Raw genomic sequence first — 25,118 nt, 5'->3', positions numbered from 1 at the left:
AAATATGCAACTTGTACGTATATATGACTTTCTTGACCCCTCAATGGCTAATATAGTTTGCGAAATAATGTTTGATTGCAATATTGTCTCGCTCGCTCATTCGTTCCCTTTTGAATCTTCGTCCCTCGCTGTCTGCTTCCACTTTTTGTTTCTCGCTGTGGCAAGTTTCTGCTGCGGTGCGGTGTGTGGGTGTGTGTTGGCCCATTTTATTACTTTAACGAATTCCCCCCTCCTTTGGTTGCAAACCCTAAAGAGGGCTGAGAGGGGTTTGCTTGGGGGAAGGGGCGAGGAGATGAGGGGAGAGGGGGGGGGATTGAACTAGTGGGTGCTTTTATTGATTAATAGTGATTTAACGGCTAAAACTCTGAGGGTTTTTTCACTATTTATGACATAATTACAAGTAGAACCATGCAGACATGTGAGAAGTTTGGAAAAAATGTTACGAATGAATGAAGAAGAACCGGTTGTACCATTGGTAGATGCACATTGCCATGTCTTGACGAATCCCTCCAAAGTCGAACCAGAACATGAATTGTCCAATCATAGGATAAGTAGAGCCTTGATGTCTAACAATCCTTATGATTGGAATAGATTACAATCGACTCAGTTTGAAGGAAACGATAGAAACTTGCCTCAGTATAAAGGTTTTGGTATCCATCCTTGGTATTCTCATTTATTTACATTAGATCATAACAAAACATTAACTAAAGATGAACATTATAGACAGGTACTAATTTTCAAACAAACAGATGATACTATCTTATCGAATTTAATTCAGAATGTATTACCGGATCCTGTGTATATAGAAGATTATATATCAAAGATAGATTTTAATAAGGTGGATCTAATCGGAGAGATTGGGTTGGATAAATCGTTTAGTGTACCATCTAATGGATTTTATCAAGGTCATGATAGTAATAATATAATTACAAATACAAGAATAAAAGTCTCAATGGATCATCAATTGAAAATATTTAATAGAATGTTACAATTAGCATGTGTTCATTCATTGAATGTTTCTTTACACGATGTGAATTGCCATATGAAATTACTTGATACTTGCCAACAACATTTATTAAAGAATCCAGCTATTAATATATGTCTTCATTCTTATACAGGATCGATTGATTTCTTATTAACTCAATGGATTAAAACTTTCACTGAAGATAGAATATTTCTTAGTGTGTCTCAGTACATTAATTTTAAAAAAATTGAAGGAAATATAGATTATTCACAAGTACCACAGAAATGTATCCTGACAGAAACAGATTATATTGTCGATAGTAACAATATAACTGATATATTTTTACAAGATTCTTTGAAGAATACTTTGGAAAATTTAACAAATGTAATACCATTAGCTTCATCACAAGACACAAGAAAACTTGTATACGAAAATTTCTGTAGATTTATGCATACGTGATATATGTATATATATACATCTGAAAAGAGGTATACATAATAATAATTATCTTCTTATGTATGTACACCTCTTTCTGTATTTATTGAGCTTTCCTTGAAATGATGACTTCTGAAACCTTCTTCATTTTTTCTACGGTTTTTGCAATCTTTTTATAAGAAGAAAGGAAAAATAGAAAATCTATATCAGTTTCCATTTCTTGAATATAAACAGTTAAGATAGACCTGGTAAAGAGACTTAAGGGAAAGGTATTGATAACAATACTTAAATATTATATTAATTATACTTCCATTGATAACATTTTTTTTTCCAAAATCACAAACCAAGACCAAATGGCCAGAACTACAAATTCAAACAGTGAGTCGGATTCGAAGTCCGGTAGATCAGGGAAGACTAACTCGGGTAATTCCAAGACTAATACCAATGGATCAGGATCCATCCAAGGGAATAACCAAGGTAAGCAGAGACTCACTGCAGCACAACAACAATATTTAAAGAACTTGGTCGCTACACATATCACCGATAATCATCCAAATATCGTGAATCCACGTACCAATCCTGCGGATTTTGAAAATTATTCAGATAATTTCTTACGTAATTATAAAGATCATTTCAATTTAAATACTCCAGATAATATGACGTTTAGAGGGTACCTGTTGGGTTCGAAATTGGGTTCAAAGACTTATTCATTTGAAAGAAATATGATAGGGAAACCTGATGCAAGGATACACAAGAAAGAGTTATCGAATGAAGTAAAAAAACATTTTGATTCTGCATCCATAAAAGAAATGGAATGTATTCCACAATTTATTTACAAAGTAAAAAGTCAAAGAAAGAAATTCAGAATGGAATTTAGAAGTGGGAACCATCAATAAGTGGATGTAAATCATATTTCTTTGGAGGTTTCTTTTACATACACGATTGGAATTCATCATGCCTATAGTTTTTTTACAAGAACGTACATCTCCTCATATAACCAATTGTCAACAGGCATTGACCACATTACTACATAGCATTAATAATATTGTAATATATCAAATACATATCGAACTAATTATCTTTTTTTTATATTGTCTTTGCTTTTAGTCAGCTGTTGTTGAGTTGAAAAAAAGAGAGAGACAGAATGGGAAAAAGGGCCCTCAAAGGAAAGAGGGCGAAAGGATTGTATTATACTAATAGACCGTTTTTGACAGATAACTATTTACAGAATAATATATATTTATATAAATTGATAAACGATAGGAACGAATACTGCCTTATTGTACAGAAGAGAGAGACAAATTAGAAAAAACGTATTAGTTGTTTTTGTCATTTCCATATCTTCAAATACAATGATGGATTCAAATATATTATCAATTATTATAACCTTATTGTTAGGTGTCTTCATACTGAAATGGTTCTTACAAAGCGATGCACATCCTTCAACCGATAGAATAAACAGAACACAAGTGAGAGGCAGGGGTTCCACAGGTCAAAGAGCCCGAACCTCTGGTAATGGACGTAATGAACATACTGTGACTCCCGATATGATACAAGCCGTGCAGAACGTCGCACCAACAATGGATGTCGAACAAATCAGATATGCTTTAAAACAATCGGGATCGGTGGAAATAACTGTGGAAAGATACCTTAGAGGTGAGAATTTCCCATTCCCACCAAATTATACGCCACCTGTTGTTCCTAATGGAGGTCGTCATTCAAGAGATGAAACCAGTAATGATCCAAGAAAGAGAAGTAATATTAAGAGTGATAATTTATTGACAAAATTTAAAATTAATATCAATGATCCTAATTGTGATGCTGAGTTTGAATCCGTAGAGTTTTCTGATTTGGATATGGATCAAAGAAGAAGATACATGGTATGGGAATCAAGAAGAAAAATGGAGAAACGTTTGGAGACTGATTCTGAATTGAAGTCATTATTAAATGACACGCCTATATCTGTATAAGCAATAATTTAAAAAAAAGATATATATATATATATATTAATAAATATTGTTAAAATTTCATTTTAGAATAATTTCCAAATGTTGTATCTATCGTAACTGTATTTTTTAATGGTGTCCACGCCATTCCATTTTCTCTCATATAATCATCATCAAAATTATAATGAATATATTGATCTGGAGGTTTTTCCGTTAAATGACCAATAATTACCAAAGAAGCACCTGCTTCAAAAGTAGTTATAATCTTTGTTGATCTATCTTTAGGTATTACTTTGAAATATACCAAACCTACTCTATCTCTTTCCCTTGATGTAGGAATTGGTTTAGAAACGTAATGAGTCACTATAAACTCTACATTCTTTCTATGCTCTGGGTTCCTTTGATTATAAAATTTGTTTAAGAATTCCAAAGATGTCGCGGCATTCTCATGATTGACATACATTTGTGCAATTGTATTTAGTGATATGGATTGACCTGGTTCACAAATTGGAACATACATTGGATATTCTGAAATATTGTTGATTTTTTTGAAGTTACTTAATTTTGTGAGTCGAAAGGCCTGTTTCAAGATTATCCGTTGTGATTCCATGGTTAAGAAAAACCCTGTACATTTAGGAGTCCATTTAATTTCCAAAAGTTGTTGGTTAGTGGATCTTCTTTCGTTACATTCTTGAATTACTCGATGTACTAACGAATATTCTGCCACGGGATCCAGATTGATGCTTAGTTGTGGTACCGGTATTACAAACCATTGAAATCGTGGTCTTGGTCTCATTTGATGGAAAAATGATTTGAATTGTTTAATATGTTGTAATCTATCGTCATATACTGTAATTTCTTCTAAATTCGGATAATTTCTAATGAAGTCAGCTATCAATGAACTTTTATATTGGAAAGTTGGTAAATTTGATGCTTGTCTACTTATACGTTTCTTTAAGCATACCGCATTAAATTTTAAAAAATTCGAATCCTTTGACCATTTGTTGTAAAGTGAATCATTATCTTCTGAAGCAACAGCCAACTTTCTTGTCACCGTCAACATCTTCTCCATCAAGGAAGAAAACGGCTCTTGTTTTCTTCCTGTCAACACTATCGAAATCGTTTCCGGATCCCGATAGGATAAGCTTGTCAACGAGAGCATTTGTTCGTTCCAAAACAGTTGCTGAGTGTCCGCCACGCACATTTTGAAGGATTCCTCCAAGAAACAAGGCTGATCATACCAGCCCCCAGTAGTCATGACATCGTTTGTCAAGAGGTTTCGTATTGCTCTATTTGAATACAGGATTCTATTGGGACTTGGGGATTTATATAGAGTGTTGTCGAAGTCGTAGATATGAAGTCGTTTCATCCCCGAGACATCTTTCTGTGGTATATTCAACTCCCCGGGACAACTATTCCATTTCTTCAGAGTAGCGTGGTTCATCGTGAGTACAGTGATGATATTGTAGATATGTATGTCGATGTATATATCGATGTATATATAGTAGGACTAATTTAATCTACCTAGTGTCAAAAATGGCATTACCAGTATTTTCAGTATTTTCAGAGTGATGAAGCGTGCGTGCCGCAACCGTCATTGCCATGGTTAAAGTATAACAAAGCCAGAGCAAGAACACAATACACCATTCTAAAGAATGTCATAAATATAAGTATAAGTACCTAAATATGAGTTGACCGTATGTGTATGGGACAGTGGTCAAAGAGAGCGGAGATACAGCTCAGCACCGTCTACTACGTCCGTGGTTATACCCAGGGTAACCCAAAGCAACGCAGGTGAAAAATTTCGCCAGTCGCCGTTCACAGAGCAGACCAACATACGCCAATTGCATTGTATCATTAGTCAATCACAACGTCCACACTGACATCACCGCCATCGCCAACGTCACCATTACTCTATCAACATTACTCTGTCACCTGCTCTGTCGCCTGCCCTCACTGAAGCTTTTTATCGCTGCCGATGCGCCACACGGAAGTTGAAATTCTTTTCGCTGCTGCCTGCGCTGCTGCTGCGGTTGTTTCTCTCGAGACCCACAGCAAAAGGATCGAATCGAGAATGCTTTTTGCGACTTCTCCGAGGATTTGTCACAGGATTATATAATCACAACAACAATAACAATACCACAGTTGCTGGTTGTTCGTGGTGCGTCAATAGAGGGAGCGGGAGTGGGAGTGGGACGGGGCAATTGCTGCAAAGTGAAATATTGGGATAATAGACGAACTGGAAGGAGGTCGGGAAACAACAAGGAATGGACAAGCCACTCGTTGTGCTCATCGTGCGTTCCTATTGTTCCTGTTGCAACTGAATAATTCTTGCAATACATATATAAGAGGGAGTATAAAGGCGATGAGCTCAGGGTTTGGAAAGTTTTTTGTATTTTATTTCTTATTCTTTTGTTGCCGTGTATATAAGAGTGAATAGCTATCGTTGTTTACTACACACACAGGTATGTCAGATACTACTAACACGACTAGTACGTCGACTCAACAAGTAGTCACGGCATTGGTCTCTAATAGTGTTATCTTCGGTGTGTTCATATCATTATTCTTACTGTTTAGAATCAAATTAAAACGTATCTATGAGCCAAAATCATCCTTTCAATTAATCAACGAAGAAAAACGACCCGACCCGCTACCAAAAGGGTTGTGGCAATGGGTCATGCCACTATTAAGAAAATCGGATAACTTCATTATTCAACAAGCAGGTTTAGACGGGTACTTCTTCCTAAGATATCTGTTTATCATTTGTGCATTTTGCACCTTTTCACTGATTTACATGTTTCCTATTCTGTTTGCTGTTAATGCTACGAATGGTGAAAACGAATCTGGTTTGAATCAACTGGCGTACACGAACGTTAAGGACCCCAAAAGGTACTACGCTCATGTCTTCATTTCATGGTCGTTTTATTGGTCGTTCATGTATATTGTCTATCGTGAACTATTCTTCTATACGTCAATGAGACAAGCTGTGTTGGCCTCGCCAAGATATGCTAAAAAATTATCGTCAAGAACCGTGCTGTTTCAAACTGTTCCAACGCAATATCTGAGTGAAACAGAATTCTCAAAATTGTTCGATGGGGTGAAAAGAGTTTGGATAGCGAGAGGTGCCAACAATATCGAAGATCTGGTGAAGGAAAGAGAAAAGATGGCTATGCAATTGGAATCTGCGTCTGTTTCTTACTTGAAACAAGCCATTACAAAAGTTCATAAAATGAGAAAGAAAAACCCAAGTACCATTATCGATGAAGAAATATCCACTTATATCCCAGAAAAGAAGAGACCTCACCATTCGAAAAACTTCTGGAATAAAATCATATTCAGAAAGACTGTGGACACCATATCTGAATTGAAAGAGGAATTACCAAAGATCAATCAGGAGATTAAAGATTTGCAAGACGACCATATCAATGGAGAACCATTCAACTCAGTATTTGTCGAGTTTGAATCCCAATACCAAGCTCAGGTTGCTGCTCAAGTCACCACATTCCATGCTCCGTTGTTCATGACCCCTGCATACATCGGATTGGAACCCAAAAATGTCGTTTGGTTTAATTTGAGAATGTTTTGGTGGGAAAGATTAAGTAGAGAAGTAGGGACAATAGCTGCCATTTGCGCATTGGTCATATTGTGGGCTTTCCCAGTGGCTTTCGTGGGTATGATTTCAAACATCACGTATCTAACCGATAAAGTCCATTGGTTACGTTTCATCTATAAATTACCAAATCAATTGCTGGGTTTGTTGACTTCATTGGCTCCAACCATCGCGTTGGCTGTATTGATGAGTTTCTTACCAAGAATTATTAGAGGTATGGCTGTCCTTCAAGGGTCGCCATCTAATCAAAAAGTAGAACATTTCACTCAAAATGCTTATTTTGCATTCCAAGTGGTTCAAGTGTTCTTAGTGACAACAATTACTTCTGCTGCTACATCCGTGGTGACACAGATTGTTTCGCAACCAACGAAAGCTATGGAATTACTAGCAACAAATTTGCCAAAGGCTTCCAATTTCTATATCTCATACATTATCCTACAAGGTATGTCCATTTCATCAGGTGCTCTGCTGCAAATCGTTCCTTTAGCAATATATTATGCGCTAGGGAAAATATTGGATTCCACTCCAAGAAAAAAATACAATAGATTCGTTAATTTAAGTTCAATGCAATGGGGGACAACTTACCCAGTGTACACTAACTTGGCAGTCATTGTCTTCTCGTATTCTATCATCTCTCCGATCATTCTATTATTCTGTGCATGTGGGTACTTCCTGCTGTATGTTGCATACTTGTACAATCTAACGTATGTGTTCAGTGAAGCTCCAGATGCTAGAGGTATCAATTATCCAAGAGCGCTGTTCCAAACAATGACAGGGATGTACATTGGGGAGATTTGTCTGTTGGGTCTGTTTGTCGTAGGTAAAGGTTGGGGTCCGGTTGTTCTTCAAGTGATTTGCATTTGTATCTCCGTCATCTTACATTTACAATTAAACCATGCATTCGATGATTTGATGACCGTTTTGCCGGTAGATACAATGAAACCATTGGATGGTAAGACAGATACTCCTTCGTTTAAAAATATTTATGACGGTCAAAGGAATCATGGAAAGGACACCATCAAGGAATTACCACAATTCCCAATTCCTAAATATCAACCAAAGAATCCTTTCAATAACCCTAGTGACTCAAAATCAGGACTCAGTGATACAACATACCCTTATATGTATGATGAAACATTGGAGACTCCAGAAAATAACGTCATTGGAGTGCCATTGTTAGCTGATGGGGATACAGTGAGAATCCCACCGGCTCCATTCTACAAAAGATTTTTCAAACCACATATATATTGCTCGTACAAGGCGGTCAAGACAAGATTGCCTGAGATTTATGGGTTAATCGACCCAGATGAAGTCTTGGATGAATCACAATTATTACATGCTTATGATTTCCCTGCTGTAGGAGCTCAATGTCCATCCTTATGGATACCAGAGGATGAGTACGGTTTCTCAAAACAAATCATTAAAGAATTGGAAAATGTAGTAGATATATCGGATCGTAATGCCAAGATAGACACTACTGGTAAAATAACGTTCACAGGTGTCCCCCCAAAGAATGAAGGGGAAGAAGATAATGAAAATGATATATTTATGAATCACATCAAAGAGGAGTCCGAGGAACCTAAGGATTAAAACTTCCAAACTAATAACTAATACAATAAAACATTTTAAAAAATACATTATACTATACTGTAACAATATATACATATATCAGAACTCTTTATATTTAATAAAATTCATTTGCTTAATTAATCAATTGTATTGAAGTTATTGAAATTATTTAAGTCGTACTCGCATCTACTTCCAACAAAGTGGAGGTTTATTATAAAAATTAAAAAATATACATATAAATGGAAAAGGTTGTTCCCTTTAAAAGGGCAACTCGCTACCAAGATTAGCGATCACAACAACAATTAAGCTCAGTCAAAATATATATCTTACCTCAACAATGTTACGTATTACTACTCGGTGTGTAACAAGGTTAAATTTCAATAGAACTTTTGTTTCTCAATCAAACATATCAGGGTTCAAAACTATAAACCAAGGATCAAAATACTCCCCGAATTTCAAGCAATATCTTCGTATGCCAAATGATGAAGCAGGATCTTTCTTCCACGATATTCCTCTTGGATTGGCTCCTGAAAATGCTACAGTGAATATGGTTGTTGAGATTCCTAGATGGTCGAATGCAAAGTTCGAAATATCTAAGGAATTGCAACTTAATCCTATTATTCAAGATACAAAAAAGGGTAAACTAAGATTTGTGAATAATATATTTCCATTTAAAGGTTACATGCATAACTATGGTGCAATTCCTCAGACATGGGAAGATCCAACTACGGAGGAATTTGAAGGAATTGGACTGAGGGGAGATAACGACCCTCTAGACTGTTGTGAGATTGGTTCAGAAGTCTTAAATATGGGTGATATTAAGAAAGTGAAGATTTTGGGCTCTTTGGGCTTGATAGATGATGGTGAACTAGATTGGAAAGTTATTGTTATCGATGTTAATGATCCCTTAGCAAATCAGTTGCAGAATCTTTCTGACGTAGAGAAATATATGCCTACGCTACTCCATAATACAAGAGAATGGTTTAGAAATTATAAAGTACCGCAAGGTAAACCTAAAAATGAGTTCGCATTTGATGAAGAATATTTAGATGTCCCAAAGACTATATCCATAATCCAAAAATGTAACAAATCTTGGGATAAATTAATATCGGGAAAGGGTTTGGAACCATTTGATTCGATACCAATGACTCAAAGATCATCCAAAGATATTCAAATAGAGTCGAAGGCTGAAGTTGATTCACCTATCCCTGTAGAAACAAAGATATGGCATTACGTTTAATATGTACAAATGTCAATAGTTTGAAGATTACTTGTAAATAAACAAATTCTGTAATAATAAGATACTAAAACAACTTCTCGTCATAATAGGGAGATCGGATTACGGATACTCTAAATACATGCAATTTTATATAAATTAATTACCAACGAACATTTTTCTAAAATCATCATTAGTCATTTCCGGTTTTGATGTCGACGAAGGTGAATATTCCTGTGTGTTATCCTTTGGTTCATTCTGTTTTAACAAAATATTTAAATCTTTATGGCTAGATATCGTATGATTACTTTCTCTTTGGGATGTATCAATTTTATACGATTTCAAATCAGATATTGTTCCAACATGTATCATTTTATTCATAAACTTGGTCTTATCTAATTTCACACAACATTTAGCTGCAATGTGTCTGTCACTAAAATGAACCAACGCACCATTAAGATCGTTTGCCAAAAATATCTTAGTTACTTCACCAGAATTTATCTTCAAGTTCTCTGATATATATGCTAAAATATGTTCCTTTGATATTTTATCTGATATAGGATATATCGACACAAAGAATTCTTTCTTTCTCTGGTTTCTTGAATTTAATATGTTGAGTAACTCTTTTCTCTCCAAATAGGCTTTATTATCTGCTAACTGAACTGATATTATTCTTTCATCTATCTCTGTTTTGTTAAGAGAAAGTGCATTGTCTGTATCCTCCTTATTAAGAAATGTAATAAATGCACATCCATTATTGATATCAGAAGACGATTTGGGGATTGTTATATGTTCTATCGTACCAAATTTACCAAAAATACTCTGTAGATGATCTTTCTCAAGGGATGATGGATTTAAGTTTCTGACGAACAGTTCTCTTCTTTCCAATAGGCCTGCATCGGAACGTTTTTCCTTTTCAGCTGGGTTTGATATCTTTACAACTAATTTGTAATGACCAAGTTCGATTCCATTCAGTTTTTCTGCTGCTGTTTCACATTCTTCCTTTGAATATACATCAATGTAGCAAAACCGTCTATTTGAATTATATCTATGGGATGGTAGTCGTATACTAATTGCTGCAATCCCAATATTCAATAACAAGTTTCGTATGTTTTTATTTGAATAGTTTGGTGGAAAATTTGTCATCCATAATGTGCTATCTTGTAATAATTTAACCTCAATTTCATTAGAACCAATTTTTTTGTATGTCTTCGTCAAGGCCGCTAATGCTTCATTATGGGAAGAAAATTCCAACCTAGCAAACCTTGATGCATGATCAATAGAATCACAAGTTTCTATGTTCTGCATACTTCCACAATCTTGAAATATCTTTTTAATTTTCCCATTATTATAACTTCGAGGTAGATTCTTGACTATCACTGCTTTGAATGATCTATCGGTCACATCTGCACCCCTGGATTTTTTTGTACTTTCAATGTCTACCGAATTGGGATTGTCCAATGGCCTCTTTTTATGCTCATCCATTGCTGATATAACAGCCTTTCGTCAGGAATTTATATAAGTTTTCGATGTTGCAATGACACGCTTATATTGTTTTGGTCTCTTCTTGTGTGTTTCTGTATGGATTATTTCATTAAATAACCTTTTTCATAGTATGGGACCGATCGCTTCATTAAGATAAATGAAAAAAAAATTTGCGATGAGCTTCAAGTATTAAAACTTGCAACTGTATTTAACTGAAACCACAATATGAACATTGGTAGCAAATGCAAGACATAGAACAAGTTAGATAGACATAGCAATGAGCTTAACTAGTATGAATAGTAGTGAATACCTGAAATCATATGGGTGGGAAGAAGGTGAAGCCCTAAAGGAAGGTGGTCTAAAGAAACCCATCCTGGTGAAACATAAGAGAGATAAAAAAGGTTTAGGTTCTGCTCCAGGTGGAGATGATAGTGAAGCATGGTGGGAGAGGTTATTTGATGGACATCTTAAGAACCTGGAAGTAACTTCTGGCTCTAAAAAGGGTGGACTTATCTTTAAACAAAATAAAGTAGTGGCAACGGCAGTATCTAAACAAAGTTCGCCGTTATATCAATGGTTTGTTAAAGGGGAGGGTTTAAAGGGAACAATAAAAGAGAAGGAGACTACTATATGTGTCGAACAAACTGTTGTGTCGAATATATCGAGATCTAAGAAGAGATCAAGATCTGATGGTGATAAAGAAAAACACAAGCATAAGCATAAGAAATTAAAAGTTAGCAAAAAATCGAAAAAGTCTAAAGATATAAAGACTAACGACAAGAAATCTAAAGATAAGAAATCTAAGCATAAAAAATCTAAGGATAAGAAATCAAAGGATAAAGATCATAAGCATAAAAGATCCAAGGATAAAAACTACAATGAAAAGAAACCGAAAGACAAGATATAATAATATAATAGAGAATCAGATGAGTAAGGATATAAACAACTTATCCCAATGTATATACACCCACCCAGTATACCAAAATTTCTTCTTGAAGTTCATGCCAGGAATATTATAATACAACTGATATATAAATCATATATTTAGAGTACATAGAAATGCAACTTATGGCAGTTTATTGAGATCCACTGTGTAATCCTCTAAATCATAAGCATCAAGATCATCTACATTTGGTTCTATAGTTTTATTCACCAATGATTTTTTATTCTTTGGGAAATTAGGGAGCACATAATTATTGGAATCTATATTGTCTATGAGCCTTTCATCTGCAGCCTTGTAACCCCTCACCTGAAAAAAGTTTTTTTTATTGAGACCCATCTCCATCTCTTTCCTATTTATATCTCGTAAGTATTCTCTATCTTTCCATGAGATTGCATTATTTGAAACAAGTGTCTCTAAAGAGAAATAATCATCTTTTGCGTTTGGATAAAGAAATTTTGGTAAGGATTTTTTCCCTGTTTCCTTATTATATTTATACGTTTTTAATACCTTTTTAGGTAACTTGAATTCATGTTTTTTAAATGTATTAGGAACATCATTGAAGAGTTCTAATGACTTCATATATATTTCTTCCATGTTTTCTCCCATCTGACAGCCACGTTCAATTATATCGTGATACGTCAACTTAATGTATTTATTAGCATGAGTGCTCTTATTTTGTATCTGGATTACGGTTTGACTTTCATCAATTTCAGGTGTGATTTGTTTACTCCTGGATACTGTTATCTTATTTTGTTTAGCAACTTTATGATGTAAACCTAAGAAAAAGTGATCCAACTTATCGAAAACTGAACGAGATAAATCATTAGGTATTTCTGTTTTATCAACATCCAATTGCAACCCTGATAATTTTGATGATTGTGAAAGTAAATGTTGCCATTGACCTGAAAATTCAGCATTTAACATATTTGTTGCATGACGTAAGGCATTAGCGGAAACTTCATTAGGAGAAATGTTAATTGTTTCTTGTGTGGATGACTTATTATTCATAAGTTCCATATCTTCGTATATTTTGTCAGTCTGGGGGTCTATAATTGTATTTGGATTTGGCCAACTCACCCAACTATCTTTAATTTGTGTCTTAATAAAATTATTTACGGCGTAGAAATGTTTCTTTTCATTAGCTTTATAAAGTAATTTCTTCAATAAGAATGAAGAATAGAGATGTAGTGTCAAATCTGTTCTATGAATATGTTCTAATGAATTCAAAATTTCGTTAGCTGACTCGATGGTCTGCTTATCCTCCTGAGTTAACGATTTAGTTACGCGTGATTCACTATTAGAATCATTACCTATACTCTCTGACACGCTAGCATTGTTTCTCGTTGTGCGCTCATTTTCATCGTCACTCATTGAGTTATCATATATCGGATGTCTTTAGGAGTAGAGAATTTGCTTTAGGGAATTGAGATTAATATTCAGAAAATTTGTCTTTAAGATCACCTATTTAGCTGAGATATTAAAAATATTAGAGTTTGTTTATTCTTCGATGACTTTTTTTTAATTACAGTCAGCGCCATACAAAAAATGGAAGATGAAAAAATTAGCATACAAATTTTAAACACGAACTTCTACGAAAGACTAAATAAAAAATTTGTAGATAAAGAAGATTGCCTCTGTTACACATCTGCTCTAAAATCGTTCCAGTTGTTGTGCGTATTTCATTGATATTACTTCTGTTTGACATTTGAAAAATTTCAGTTGCATGTTATAACTTTGTGTTTTCTTTCGATGAGTTCGAAACTATCAAAAATAACAAGACAAAGATGAATCGACAAGGGGATCATCAAAATAAAGTGAAGAATATGAACTCGGTGCTTACAGAGCAGAAATGTGAACAGATATGTGAACAGATATGTGAACAGAATGGTAAAATCTTGCGTTGAAAAAAGTTAAAAAATAAAGGTCCTACCCGGATTCGAACTGGGGTTGCTCGGATCAGAACCGAAAGTGATAACCACTACACTATAGGACCTTACGAAAAAAAATAAAAAAAGGTGATGTTTATATAGCCATTACAATTATGATTTTTAATTATTTTTGTTACGAAAATCTTAATTATAATTGTGAATTTTGAGCTGATATTTGCATAGTAGAGTTTGCTCTGGATTTATTCATACATAATTGTTAAGGTAAAAGGTTTTGTAGCAGCAGCATAAGTGTAAATGATAATAGTAAAGCAAATGCTTTATGTTAACCCTCTCTTATATTTGTAAGTGATTTTTTATATTATATATAATTTATAGAACGAATAGAATCTAACTCAGAATGTAAGTTCAGAAATCTCTCTCTTTATATATTATTTATTTTCTCAAAAAAATGTTTCTCTAATTCTTTCTTAATAAAATTGTCAGAAATTAAGAGTAATATGCACAACACTTAATTTCAATAGGTAAAAAACTACCTTTAAGCACAGTTATTATGAAGCGTGTTAAAATATGAAACAAAATATGTGGCAACATGAAACAAAGTTAATCGCATTATGAAACAAAACATAATTCGAACCTCAATTGAGATTAGAATAAAAAATATATAAAGACAAAGAATTCTGAACTTGCATTCGAAGTTAGATTCTATCTGTTCTATAAATTATATATAATATAAAGAGACTGATCGATTATCGTATTAAAAAATGTCCGAATTAAATAAAGTAAAGCTTGAAGAGACTAATAGAGGCAAACACTCTATCTCAGATTCTCTACAAAAATATTACCTAATGAATTATTAAGTAAAAACCATTATTACCTAATTTTTTTCGTAATGAAATTATTAGGTAATAAATTACTAATTAATGGGAATGTTATTACCTAATTATTACGTAATTCTTCATTCTTATTTGGACATTTTAGATATCTCGATTCGACATAATTTCTGTCAGTTCCCACATAATTTCTCTCAAAAATATTAATTAATTACAGGTCAAAAATGATTTTACTGGTTTAAACGAAGGTTTTCATCATAAGATGAATACAGTATATGAAATCGACTTATCGTACAAAGTGTTAAACAGAGTTGCTGTTGTTAAACTGCTCATCTTTTGTGCATAGTAACATTGGACAATATAGATCCCATAAACCCAATGTAGGGGAAACGAATACTACATTGTGCAGTATATACCATGCGTTATTCTATATACGGCAGTGCAGTACACTCTAAATTCTACGTATATTAGCTACCTTCTCCTTCAGATAGGTTAAGCTGATGTTAGCCTTTTTAGTGCTGCCGCTACATTTCAACACAAAGTGGGGGGTATGTATTAAATATTTGTACAAACCTGGACATATCCTCTAAACATGTTTTTTGTTTTATTATAATATATGAAAAGAAACTAAATTAAATAAATAGAGGGAAATATGATTAGATATATAAATTTATCAAATCACTCATACTTCATTGGAGATACAGGAGAATCATTATATAAGTAAGTACCAAAGACATTATCCCAGAACCACGAAGTGATACCAAAAGCTAATTGATAATTTTTATAATGATGTTCTAAATGGAATTTCTTTAATTTTCTCATGAATTTTGGCATCTTAGAATGATGTAACCAATAATGGCATTCATCATAGTAGACGTAACCAAACAGACCACCAGCGAAGCCTGCATAAGCCCAGTACAAAGGTAATGATTTGAATACGACCCAGTAGAAAGGAGTACATAACATGACGAATAGAGTTGGAGGCATGACTAATCTGTTTGGATCCATTGGTAAATAATGATGACAACCATGTAGTAAGAAATGAATAACGAAAGCCAAATTATTTTGAGGTAAATAATTATCGAAATGGAAAACAAATCTATGTAGAGCATATTCAATAAAAGTCCAGACAAAGACACCGACACCGAATAAGAAAACGGTTAACAGATGGTTTTGATTTCTCCATGCAACGGCAAAATGGTAAATGACAACAGGTAACCAAACAATAGGAATAACCCACCATGGAGTCTTAGTTAGTGGTTCTAGGAAATTCCCGAATAGAGGAGCAGAAGTCTTACCGAAATGTCTTGGTCTGTTGACTTGATCGACATAAAAATCAACAGTGAAATCACTGAATAAAATTTGTTTTAATAAAGGTTTTTCTAAGTCTAAGAAATGATGTTTTTCGTAATCGTTTTTATAATTAGTGGCGATACTGAGTTTATCTTCAGTTGGTAAATCCTTCACAAAAGTAGTTGAATCAAAGTTTTTTTGCTTGCCATTATTAGTTTTTGAATCGACAATATTAACTTCCACTTTATGATTTTTATTAGACAACAATTCTTCTTCTTCTAAAGTTGTTGCTAAATAACCAATTAAGAATTTATCGGATTCGATTAAAGAATTGAAAGTAATTAATTCGTTATTTAAAGCTTGAGTAATATCTTTACCGGCGAATGATAGTAAAATTTCATGTTTATTATCATTTTTCAAATCTTTATTTTCATTTAAGAATTTAGTAACATCATAAATTTTTCTTTCATCAACGGTTACCCAGCAATCATTTGGAGAAGTATGTTCAGCAACTTTAATAGAAGGAAATAGTTCCAAAGTCTTTGCAGTTTCACTCATTCTGGTTAATACACAATAGATTATTAGTTTATATATCCTGAGATAATAAAAATAAATATACGAACAAGTTAAAATTATGTAGTAAGAAGAGCTATAAATCTAGTTCATCAAAATGTGTCTTATATATAGAAACAAAATGTGAATTTTACGTGTCAATGAGCAAAATTAAATGAGAACTTAAGCATGATGTAGTAGTGTAAACAAGAAATTAACTGACTGCAAGGGTAAAAAAATAAGGCAGACAGACGGAAGGTAAAAAAAGGACCCAAATCATGTTAATATGGTATAGTGCAAGCATTACGTTTCAGTTGCGGCAAGTGCAGATAACCGATATTTATCATTTCTGTAGATTTCATTTATTGCGCGATATTTGTTGTTGTTGCTGCTGTATCAGTTCGACAGTTTGTACGCCATATTCGTCTCTGTGCTTCATATATCATCCATTTTCACCGGAGAACGTTTTTTCCCTTTTCCGTTTTTATTGCTGCTGCTGCTGCATTACGCGACGCGCGTTGCTGGAAAAATTCGCTAAAATTTTTGGTTTTTTTGTGGAGGAAAGTTTGCTTGCTTGCTGGCTGTATCTGGGATTGTCACAGGGCACGACCCGCTTTTTGGCTCAGGTGTTTCCCAATTGAGAACACACGGCAGAAATCTATCGGAAGGCACCCCACTACCATCAGATAATATATGGATGTAGTGGGGTGACGTGGGGAAGGTGAAATTTATTTATTTATTTAGAGTTTTAGTGTATATATGATATGACAGCGTGCCTAATTGTTGTTCTTTGGCTACTTGAATGATGATATTACGAACTGTGCGTAGGTTATGACGAAACTCTCAGGTATAGGAAGTTGTGAGTACATATTTTTGGTGTTTTAGGAAAAGTTGCCTAGACCTTTAACAAATAATAGTATACCGACAAACAGTAAGCCAATATATATCTTTTTCCATAACTGTACCAATCTGAATCTATTTGAGGATGGATGTACAGGTTTAATTATCGTGCAATATGTAACTAATTCTGATCCATTCGGGAAACCGATTATATTGCAAATACTATGCAATGCAATACATGACAACAAATTACCGTGTGTAATTATAAAAATATAGTTTGTTAATATGCCAAATAAACTGGTATACACCATTTGGAAAATTGTACTAATTAATATACTGAGTATATTGCTATTGCCTGATACATAGGTTTCGTAACCATGGTGAATGTGTGCAATGCCAAAAAATAAAGGAGGTTCAAGTAATAGCCGTTTGAAACTATTATGTTGAGAATTGAAAAACGCCATATACGTAGTTAGTAGCATCGACGTATAGAAAAGCTCTTCTGTAATAGGTGCAAATATAATATTTCTGATACTCCATATATTGTTAAATAATTCAAAAAAATCAGCATACAGAGTATCACATTTTGTTGCAATATAATACAATATAATATCAGTAATTGGACCAATGTATAATTGGCTTATTAAAATCACACTTTCAAAGCAATTTTGTAAATATAATTTGATATCCCATTGACCATCGAGTTGTCGACAAGGGATTATCCCTAAGTTCAACACATGCGAAATATAACTCGAGCCACTTGTATCAAATATGGTCTGCAATAAAGGGATTACCAAAATATTAAACAGAGTTAAAAGACTTATTCTTTGCATTCGGGACTTGATGACTCGAGGATCATCTCGTTTCCTCTTGTATTGCTCTGCATCTCGAGAACTGACATACAACACACTGACATACGATGCCGAAATATACAATAAAGTAGTATACCCAATGATAAGCTCACTCATCGTCAGTGAAATGTATACTCTATCAGTGGTATTCATCCATATCTGGCTTGTATACTTATGTCAATGTGAGCTTCGCCCTTATATATTACGTATGTATTGCTTTTTATTTTTCAATTGTCAATTTTTTTTTCGTTCAGTTCAAAGCAGGAACGAGTTGAGGTTTCCCCAGTATATTTGTCATACACTACAATTATGTTTAATGTTTGTTTATTGAAATGCTTATGCTCATTTTATGTAAAAGAATATTGCTATACACTTTTTATCAACTGTTTCAGAAGTTCTTGACGTTGATAGGAATATCAATGGAAGTAGACCCAATATGATGGAATTTAATATTCACTCGGACACAATAGAAACGACAACATAGACAACTTTCAAAACTTGGTACCAACGTCTCTAACGTATTAGCATTAAACTCAAGATTCACGTTGATCTTTCTCTCATATTGAAGTTCACCCTGTTGGTCCCATTGATGAATGATTTGATCAATGAATCGATTGGAAATCGAGTTTCTAGAGATCGTCGCCGATGTCCCTAGTCCACCTTTTGCATTAACTATCTTCACAGGCTTCTTCTTTGTAGGTGTGGTACTTCCAGAATTCATAGGCGTCAAATCTAATGATGGATCATCTTCATCCTTTAATGTATCAAGCTGCTTCTTAAATATATCACCTAAAGGTTGGATCTTAACTTTAATATTCGCCAAACTCTCAATATCATTATAAATTTGACTGGAGATGAAATTTGTAAATTTCAATTCACGTGCATTGACAATACTACGATTCACATTGTATAATTCATTTAATCTATCCTTGTTCTCGAGAAATTCATCATTGTAATCTTTAATCTCATTCAAATATGATGTAAACGTCTTTCTAATCGAATCCAACTTATCATCATCCATTAATACTCTTGAATTTAATTTAATCGGGATAGAATTTTCAGATTTACCTGTAATAACAATTAATTCAGTAGAGATCGCTTGAATCTCCGGTGGTGGATGTGGCGAACTATTATTCGACTGAATACATGTAAGAGTCAAATCCAATCGTTTTAAAGCATCTCGCTCAGATGCAGGAATGGTCTCGGAAAGAGCGTGCCAATTCTCTTGTGCCTGCTTCGTCTTAGCCTCTACTATATTTGTCTTTTTCAATAATGATGGAGATAAATATTGAATACTCTTATGAGGAACTTTTGCTTGAACAAGAATTAATCCGAATCTTTCAGTTTTAGAAGTATTGTTAGATATACCACCGTTCGTTACGCTACTGTTGCCACTGCTGCCAGAGCTTGACAACCCACTCAACGAAGTGGATGATCTAAAACTTGAAAATAAACTTTTTGTGGCAGATTTACTTTTATTCTTCAATTTGTAACTTAGTTCGGATTCAATGATATCGGTCTTAGGTTCAAATGTTTTTTTCTCGAAATCCTGAGATGACAATTGATAAGATTGGCTTGTTCTATTCTTAATGTGTAATTGATCTAATTTATTTCGTAGAATTTCACTAGAGTCTAATTCAGTATCGTTTTCAATCGTACCACTCAAATCTGTGCCATGGATATCTTCATTCTTGATAGGCTCATTCTTCTCTAGCCTGTTAAATACAGTCTTAATGGCTTCTAACCTCTCATCTACTAATTTCATTAAATCCTTAAGTTGATTATTTGGATCACGCTCCCCAACTAAAGATGAATCAAAGCCAAAGGGAATATATCTTATATTGTATTCTTTTTCCCTCATGATGTTCAGCTGTTTCGTTTTCTGATCTTTACCGACAATTCTAGCATCAATTGTATAGTTGATGGAAACATTTTCATCGACTAAATCATATGTCAAAATTGGCGAACCTTTGCAACCAAGATGGCCACACCCAAGAACACTATTGACTTTGATACCAGAATATTTACAATTGTTTCTATATTTATCAATACCAAAACTCGGTGGTAAAAGACAATGGGCGAAATGTTCTTGTTTACAGGTGACATCAAGTAATTGCTTTGGAAATTTAAACATAAAGAATTTCTTACGCTTTACACCTGGTTCTAATATTCTCCTATTTGATAAACCAACTAATGAATGATCAAAATCTTCTTGATCTGGAATCAATTTAAATCCAGAACCTGTTAAAATGTTACCATATGACCAACTTGCAGATAAATCAACCATTCTTAAGAATCTTTTAACTGTACGTTTACCCTTTTGTCTATCGATTAACGAAATATATGCTTCTAATGTGACGTAAAACATTTCAAATTTAAGGGGTTGTGTAGATTTGTTTTCAACGACACAATAACCATGTATTACATCACCTGTGGTGTATTCCTTCAGTATTGATTCTTCTTCTGGCTTTTCAGGTGGATGTGAAGGATGTTTTGTAATTCGTATATCAATATCTATTGGGGTTGGTTTCTTTGGTAAAGTGTATAATTTATCAATAAAAATATTTTCATCTTCATCGATATCATCTTGAATAGATGTGATATCATCATCATCGGTATGACGAGTTGACTGGATAGATAAATGCTGAGTGGTTAAAGGATGCAAATTGTTGATGATACTGGTGGTACTTGGGGGATTGGATGGTATATTCATTACATGATCATGTTGTTGTTGCTGTTGCTGTTGTTGCAGTTGTGATAATGTTGAAGTTATTGCAGACGATGAAGATGAAGACGCATTTGATACCTGTAGGTTATATCTATTTTGAGTTTGTACATCACAATACTTTGGTGGAAAATCATGTAAATCAGGATTGACATTCCCTTGTGGAATGTGACGATGTAAAGTATTATACATTTCAAATGATGGTAATACATCTACCACGATATTATTAGCATCGGTAGTCTCAAGAGGATCTGGTATTGAAGACATTATTGATGACTCACTGATCGAGGCATGCAAAGGTGGTTTTACGATAGGTTGTGAAGGTTGTTGAGTAATGTGATTGATTGCTTTTCTGATGGGACTTTCAGAAATTGTTTGAGTTGTTCTTGATGGAGAACTTTTTGGTATTTTGAGAATATTAGATGTAGAAGCACTTCGTATCCAATTTGTCCTTGTTCTAGACCTGCTATTGTTGTTGTTATTTCTACTATTAGACGAGGAGGAAGAGGTAGTATCTGCAGTTCTACCACGATTTGGATCCGCAGTAATCAAAGGAGGGCGTTGCAAGTTAATATCCTTAGTCATTATTTGTGATCGATACAAAAGAAAAAAGAATACTAGAAAAAAACGAAGGAATATAGTTGAATTAAGGAATGAATAATTAATTATTTGGGAATAAAACAAAAAAATGTGGAATTTGATGAACAAAAAAACCGAATATTTATATGAAAGTGGAATGAAATTGTAACAAAAACAAAAAAGTAGAAATGTAATTTAAAGTAATGTATTCAGATTTCGGTTCTGTTAAATTTGATCGAAAAGTATGAATATCTCTGGATGTTTTTAAAACTAGCGATGACTTGTAAGGTTTTAAAAAAAAGGGAATGTAAACGAAGGTTCAGTAAAAAAAAAAATAGCTATTGCGTAAAATTTCAAATCTTAACTTTGTTTGTAAACTTATTATTAGAGTAGCAATTGTAGTTGTTGTTTTTTAAGAGTCACAATGTTGTAATTCTATTCGTTAACACCAAGCAATCAAACAGTTGACTTTGGTTAAGTTAAAAGAACTCTAAACCAAGAAACAAAAAGTACAGCGTTGTGTTCAGAAACAAAATATATTATATTTCTGGAGATGTAGTGAGCAAGAGTAATAATTATTACATTCTATAAAATTTTATAACGTAAATATAACCTTTTTTATTTTTGTTTTTGGTCTCTTACTAAGAAATATGAGATGATGATGCCATCTCAAAATGAAAAAATAAATAACCGAAGATGAATATTTTTTAGCTGAATGTAAATTTTTCATTGTTTGATCTCGTGCAATGTTTCTTTTAAGCCCCGCGCAATTGCACTGCATATTTGTTATTTGTTTTTTATGAATTTTGATTAAACAAGAGTATTAACATTCAATGGTACAGAGAGAGAGGTATGGTCGTGATATAGTTAGATGGTTCTTGAAGTTGTACCTCACTCTTTGGTGTTTGGTTCAAAGAATTGTTTCCTATCAAAAAATATGAAATTGAAGTCGAAGGACTTGGAAGACAGAAGAAGTTTTATTGAACGGGGGCACCAGTAGTATATACTTATTTCGTTTTACCTAGCTCGAAGATATCTTTAGTCGATCAATTCTTCAAGATATTGTATCTTAGCAGAGTTTAGAACTGTATGTATCGAAAGAGAAATAATAAGAAAAAACGACGACTAGTCAGTCACGAAGTATTACTATGGTTTGGAGAGTTTCCTTATCTGAATGGGAAACCATAGACAACTAAAAAATCGATTCAGTATACACGAACAAGTTACTCATAAAGTTGGACTTCTTGTTATAATTGGTCAACATCTCTTATCAGTTATAAAAGTTTTTGGGACACATTTCTATATTTTTCCATATCCTTCTAATTATCTTAACGTAAAGTGAGTAGAAAGAAGTTTCGGATTTGCTTTTATAATTGTTTCCCTCGTTATTCTCATGTAATAAAAGTACCCCTAATTTGCCATTCAAAGTTTCGTGTACGTCTAACTTCGTTGGTTGACAGATGCAAGTATGATTCATAGTTGCAACTCAATCTGATTAATAAAAATATCGCCGTATTATTAGTGCAGTAATGTAAAGTATTCAGTGGGATACAGACAGATTGTTTCTCCGTTTCCGGCCTGCTCCGAGTCAAATTGTATGAGATTCAGTAGCCTTCTTCTGGCCGTAACAGGCAAAAATAAAAAATGAACATGCACGTGACTGTGACTGTGACAGGAATGTATCATGTTATACGGAACCGGCCGGGTGACGTGTCACATGGTATCCACGTGACCCGAGAAATCGTATTTCATGAAATTTTAACAATGGGAGCGAGCGACCCATCAGGAATTTTGTAAGGGGAGAAATTGATAAATGAATGCGTAGCTTGGCTTGGGTGGCAAATATACAAATATACCAAAGTATTTATTTGGTTTGATCTGACCAAATAGAAGAAAGGATAAAGAAGTGGTTACGTTGTCAATACTGTGTGTGATATAGAATTGAAATATTTTTCCCTCTTTTTTAAAGTGTCTATTTTGCTAGTTTCTACATATTTATCATTAATCCGATATGAGCATTACCATACATATTAAGTGTGGTCAAGATAACTGGGAAGTTACTGTCGAACCTACCGATACCATTTCTCAATTAAAGAAGACTATTAAAGAGATAAGTGATATCCCTGAAGAGAGTCAACGTCTGATATATTCTGGTAAGATATTGAAGGATCCAGAGACCGTGGAGTCCTATAAGATTCAAGATGGCCACGCTATTCATTTAGTGAAATCAGGATTGCATAAGAAAAATACTACTACACAAAGTACTTCTAATAACAATGGAACTGAAGCTGCAGCTGTACCATCTAATATAGCTACAGGTCAAACAGGTGGATTTAATCCATTGAATGATTTAACATCTGCACGTTATGCGGGATACTTAAATATGCCTTCTGCTGATATGTTTGGTCCAGATGGTGGGATGAATAATATCCCAAATCAAGATGATATGATGAGAATGATGGAAAACCCTGTCGTACAATCTCAATTGAATGAAATGTTAAGTAATCCACAAATGGTTGATTTCATGATTCAATCCAATCCACAATTACAAGCTATGGGTCCACAAGCTAGACAAATGCTACAAAGTCCCATGTTTAGACAAATGTTAACAAACCCAGATATGATGAGACAAAGTATGCAATTTGCTAATATGATGAATGGTGGCCAAGGTTTAGGCGGTGAAGGAACTGCGGAATCTGCTTCTGCATTCCCAGCACCAGGTGAAACTGGTGAAGAAGCCGCAGCACATGCATCGTCTGAGGATGTTTCTACAGGTGCTACAACAGCTACGCCTGCAGCCCCTGCCGCAGGTAATCCATTCTCTGCTTTATTTAACCCTGCAATGAACCCATTTGCAAATATGGGTAACGCGCAACAACAAGGTAGTAACCAGCAAACAACACCTGCATTTGATCCAGCTTTGCTAGCATCTATGTTTGGAGGTGCTGGAGCTAACTCTGCTGTTAATGCACAACCACAAGACGATAGACCGCCTGAAGAACGTTATGAGACTCAGCTGAGACAATTGAACGACATGGGTTTCTTCGACTTCGATATGAATGTTGCTGCTCTGAGACGTAGTGGTGGGTCTGTTCAAGGTGCATTGGATGCATTACTAAACGGAAGTGTATGATATAGTTCTTAACCCTAAAATAGAAAAAAAAAGTTTTCCATGGTTTGTAATATTATGATATATATACATATATATAAAAACCAAATACAACTAAATAGAAACATGAAAATTGAAATATTTATATAACCTGATCGATGACCTTTCCTTATCTAATTTTTAACGTCTGTTGTGTCTTATTCTTATTGCATTTTCAGTTTGACGGATTAAGAAAAATAGAAGCAGGGGGCGCTAAGTGATGGGCTTCCCTCAGAAGAAGAA

The 25,118-nt window shown here is 34.1% G+C and overlaps 13 protein-coding genes and 1 non-coding gene across 14 annotated transcripts; 7 read left to right on the top strand and 7 right to left on the bottom strand.

Annotated features, from left to right (window-relative positions):
- Nucleotides 1-436: 436 nt before the first annotated feature.
- KABA2_02S00990 (putative endodeoxyribonuclease) lies at nt 437-1,423 on the top strand (the record flags this gene model as incomplete). The annotated part of the gene is made up of 1 exon (XM_041548744.1): nt 437-1,423. One exon carries the CDS (start codon nt 437-439, stop codon nt 1,421-1,423), a length of 987 nt encoding a protein of 328 aa, XP_041404678.1.
- A 329-nt stretch (nt 1,424-1,752) lies between these two features.
- Nucleotides 1,753-2,295, top strand: SAP30 (Sap30p; the record flags this gene model as incomplete). The annotated part of the gene is made up of 1 exon (XM_041548743.1): nt 1,753-2,295. The coding sequence occupies one exon, from the start codon at nt 1,753-1,755 to the stop codon at nt 2,293-2,295; it is 543 nt and encodes a 180-aa protein (XP_041404677.1).
- Nucleotides 2,296-2,754: 459 nt separating this feature from the next.
- Nucleotides 2,755-3,369, top strand: CUE1 (Cue1p; the record flags this gene model as incomplete). Its single annotated transcript, XM_041548742.1, has 1 exon — nt 2,755-3,369. The coding sequence occupies one exon, from the start codon at nt 2,755-2,757 to the stop codon at nt 3,367-3,369; it is 615 nt and encodes a 204-aa protein (XP_041404676.1).
- A 49-nt stretch (nt 3,370-3,418) lies between these two features.
- KABA2_02S00924 (uncharacterized protein) lies at nt 3,419-4,789 on the bottom strand (the record flags this gene model as incomplete). The annotated part of the gene is made up of 1 exon (XM_041548741.1): nt 3,419-4,789. One exon carries the CDS (start codon nt 4,787-4,789, stop codon nt 3,419-3,421), a length of 1,371 nt encoding a protein of 456 aa, XP_041404675.1.
- Nucleotides 4,790-5,812: 1,023 nt separating this feature from the next.
- RSN1 (Rsn1p) lies at nt 5,813-8,545 on the top strand (the record flags this gene model as incomplete). Its single annotated transcript, XM_041548740.1, has 1 exon — nt 5,813-8,545. One exon carries the CDS (start codon nt 5,813-5,815, stop codon nt 8,543-8,545), a length of 2,733 nt encoding a protein of 910 aa, XP_041404674.1.
- Nucleotides 8,546-8,861: 316 nt separating this feature from the next.
- Nucleotides 8,862-9,764, top strand: PPA2 (inorganic diphosphatase PPA2; the record flags this gene model as incomplete). The annotated part of the gene is made up of 1 exon (XM_041548739.1): nt 8,862-9,764. One exon carries the CDS (start codon nt 8,862-8,864, stop codon nt 9,762-9,764), a length of 903 nt encoding a protein of 300 aa, XP_041404673.1.
- Nucleotides 9,765-9,899: 135 nt separating this feature from the next.
- Nucleotides 9,900-11,225, bottom strand: PRP24 (U6 snRNP complex subunit PRP24; the record flags this gene model as incomplete). Its single annotated transcript, XM_041548738.1, has 1 exon — nt 9,900-11,225. One exon carries the CDS (start codon nt 11,223-11,225, stop codon nt 9,900-9,902), a length of 1,326 nt encoding a protein of 441 aa, XP_041404672.1.
- Nucleotides 11,226-11,517: 292 nt separating this feature from the next.
- On the top strand, nt 11,518-12,132 carry TMA23 (Tma23p; the record flags this gene model as incomplete). The annotated part of the gene is made up of 1 exon (XM_041548737.1): nt 11,518-12,132. One exon carries the CDS (start codon nt 11,518-11,520, stop codon nt 12,130-12,132), a length of 615 nt encoding a protein of 204 aa, XP_041404671.1.
- Nucleotides 12,133-12,291: 159 nt separating this feature from the next.
- On the bottom strand, nt 12,292-13,539 carry RRN9 (Rrn9p; the record flags this gene model as incomplete). The annotated part of the gene is made up of 1 exon (XM_041548736.1): nt 12,292-13,539. The coding sequence occupies one exon, from the start codon at nt 13,537-13,539 to the stop codon at nt 12,292-12,294; it is 1,248 nt and encodes a 415-aa protein (XP_041404670.1).
- A 550-nt stretch (nt 13,540-14,089) lies between these two features.
- Nucleotides 14,090-14,161, bottom strand: KABA2_02S00792. The gene has a single exon. It is a non-coding gene; the product is annotated as a tRNA-Gln (tRNA).
- Nucleotides 14,162-15,565: 1,404 nt separating this feature from the next.
- Nucleotides 15,566-16,738, bottom strand: SCS7 (fatty acid alpha-hydroxylase; the record flags this gene model as incomplete). The annotated part of the gene is made up of 1 exon (XM_041548735.1): nt 15,566-16,738. The coding sequence occupies one exon, from the start codon at nt 16,736-16,738 to the stop codon at nt 15,566-15,568; it is 1,173 nt and encodes a 390-aa protein (XP_041404669.1).
- An 875-nt stretch (nt 16,739-17,613) lies between these two features.
- RCE1 (CAAX prenyl protease) lies at nt 17,614-18,576 on the bottom strand (the record flags this gene model as incomplete). The annotated part of the gene is made up of 1 exon (XM_041548734.1): nt 17,614-18,576. The coding sequence occupies one exon, from the start codon at nt 18,574-18,576 to the stop codon at nt 17,614-17,616; it is 963 nt and encodes a 320-aa protein (XP_041404668.1).
- Nucleotides 18,577-18,811: 235 nt separating this feature from the next.
- On the bottom strand, nt 18,812-21,733 carry BUL1 (ubiquitin-ubiquitin ligase BUL1; the record flags this gene model as incomplete). The annotated part of the gene is made up of 1 exon (XM_041548733.1): nt 18,812-21,733. One exon carries the CDS (start codon nt 21,731-21,733, stop codon nt 18,812-18,814), a length of 2,922 nt encoding a protein of 973 aa, XP_041404667.1.
- Nucleotides 21,734-23,738: 2,005 nt separating this feature from the next.
- On the top strand, nt 23,739-24,860 carry DSK2 (ubiquitin domain-containing protein DSK2; the record flags this gene model as incomplete). Its single annotated transcript, XM_041548732.1, has 1 exon — nt 23,739-24,860. One exon carries the CDS (start codon nt 23,739-23,741, stop codon nt 24,858-24,860), a length of 1,122 nt encoding a protein of 373 aa, XP_041404666.1.
- Between the last annotated feature and the right edge of the window lie 258 nt (nt 24,861-25,118).

This window comes from Maudiozyma barnettii, assembly GCF_903064755.1.
Source record: "Maudiozyma barnettii strain CLIB 1767 genome assembly, contig: KABA2_02, whole genome shotgun sequence".
Taxonomy (NCBI): Eukaryota; Fungi; Ascomycota; class Saccharomycetes; order Saccharomycetales; family Saccharomycetaceae; genus Maudiozyma; species Maudiozyma barnettii.
Note: the sequence above shows the minus strand (reverse complement) of the source record. Positions and strands in the feature narration are given on the sequence as shown.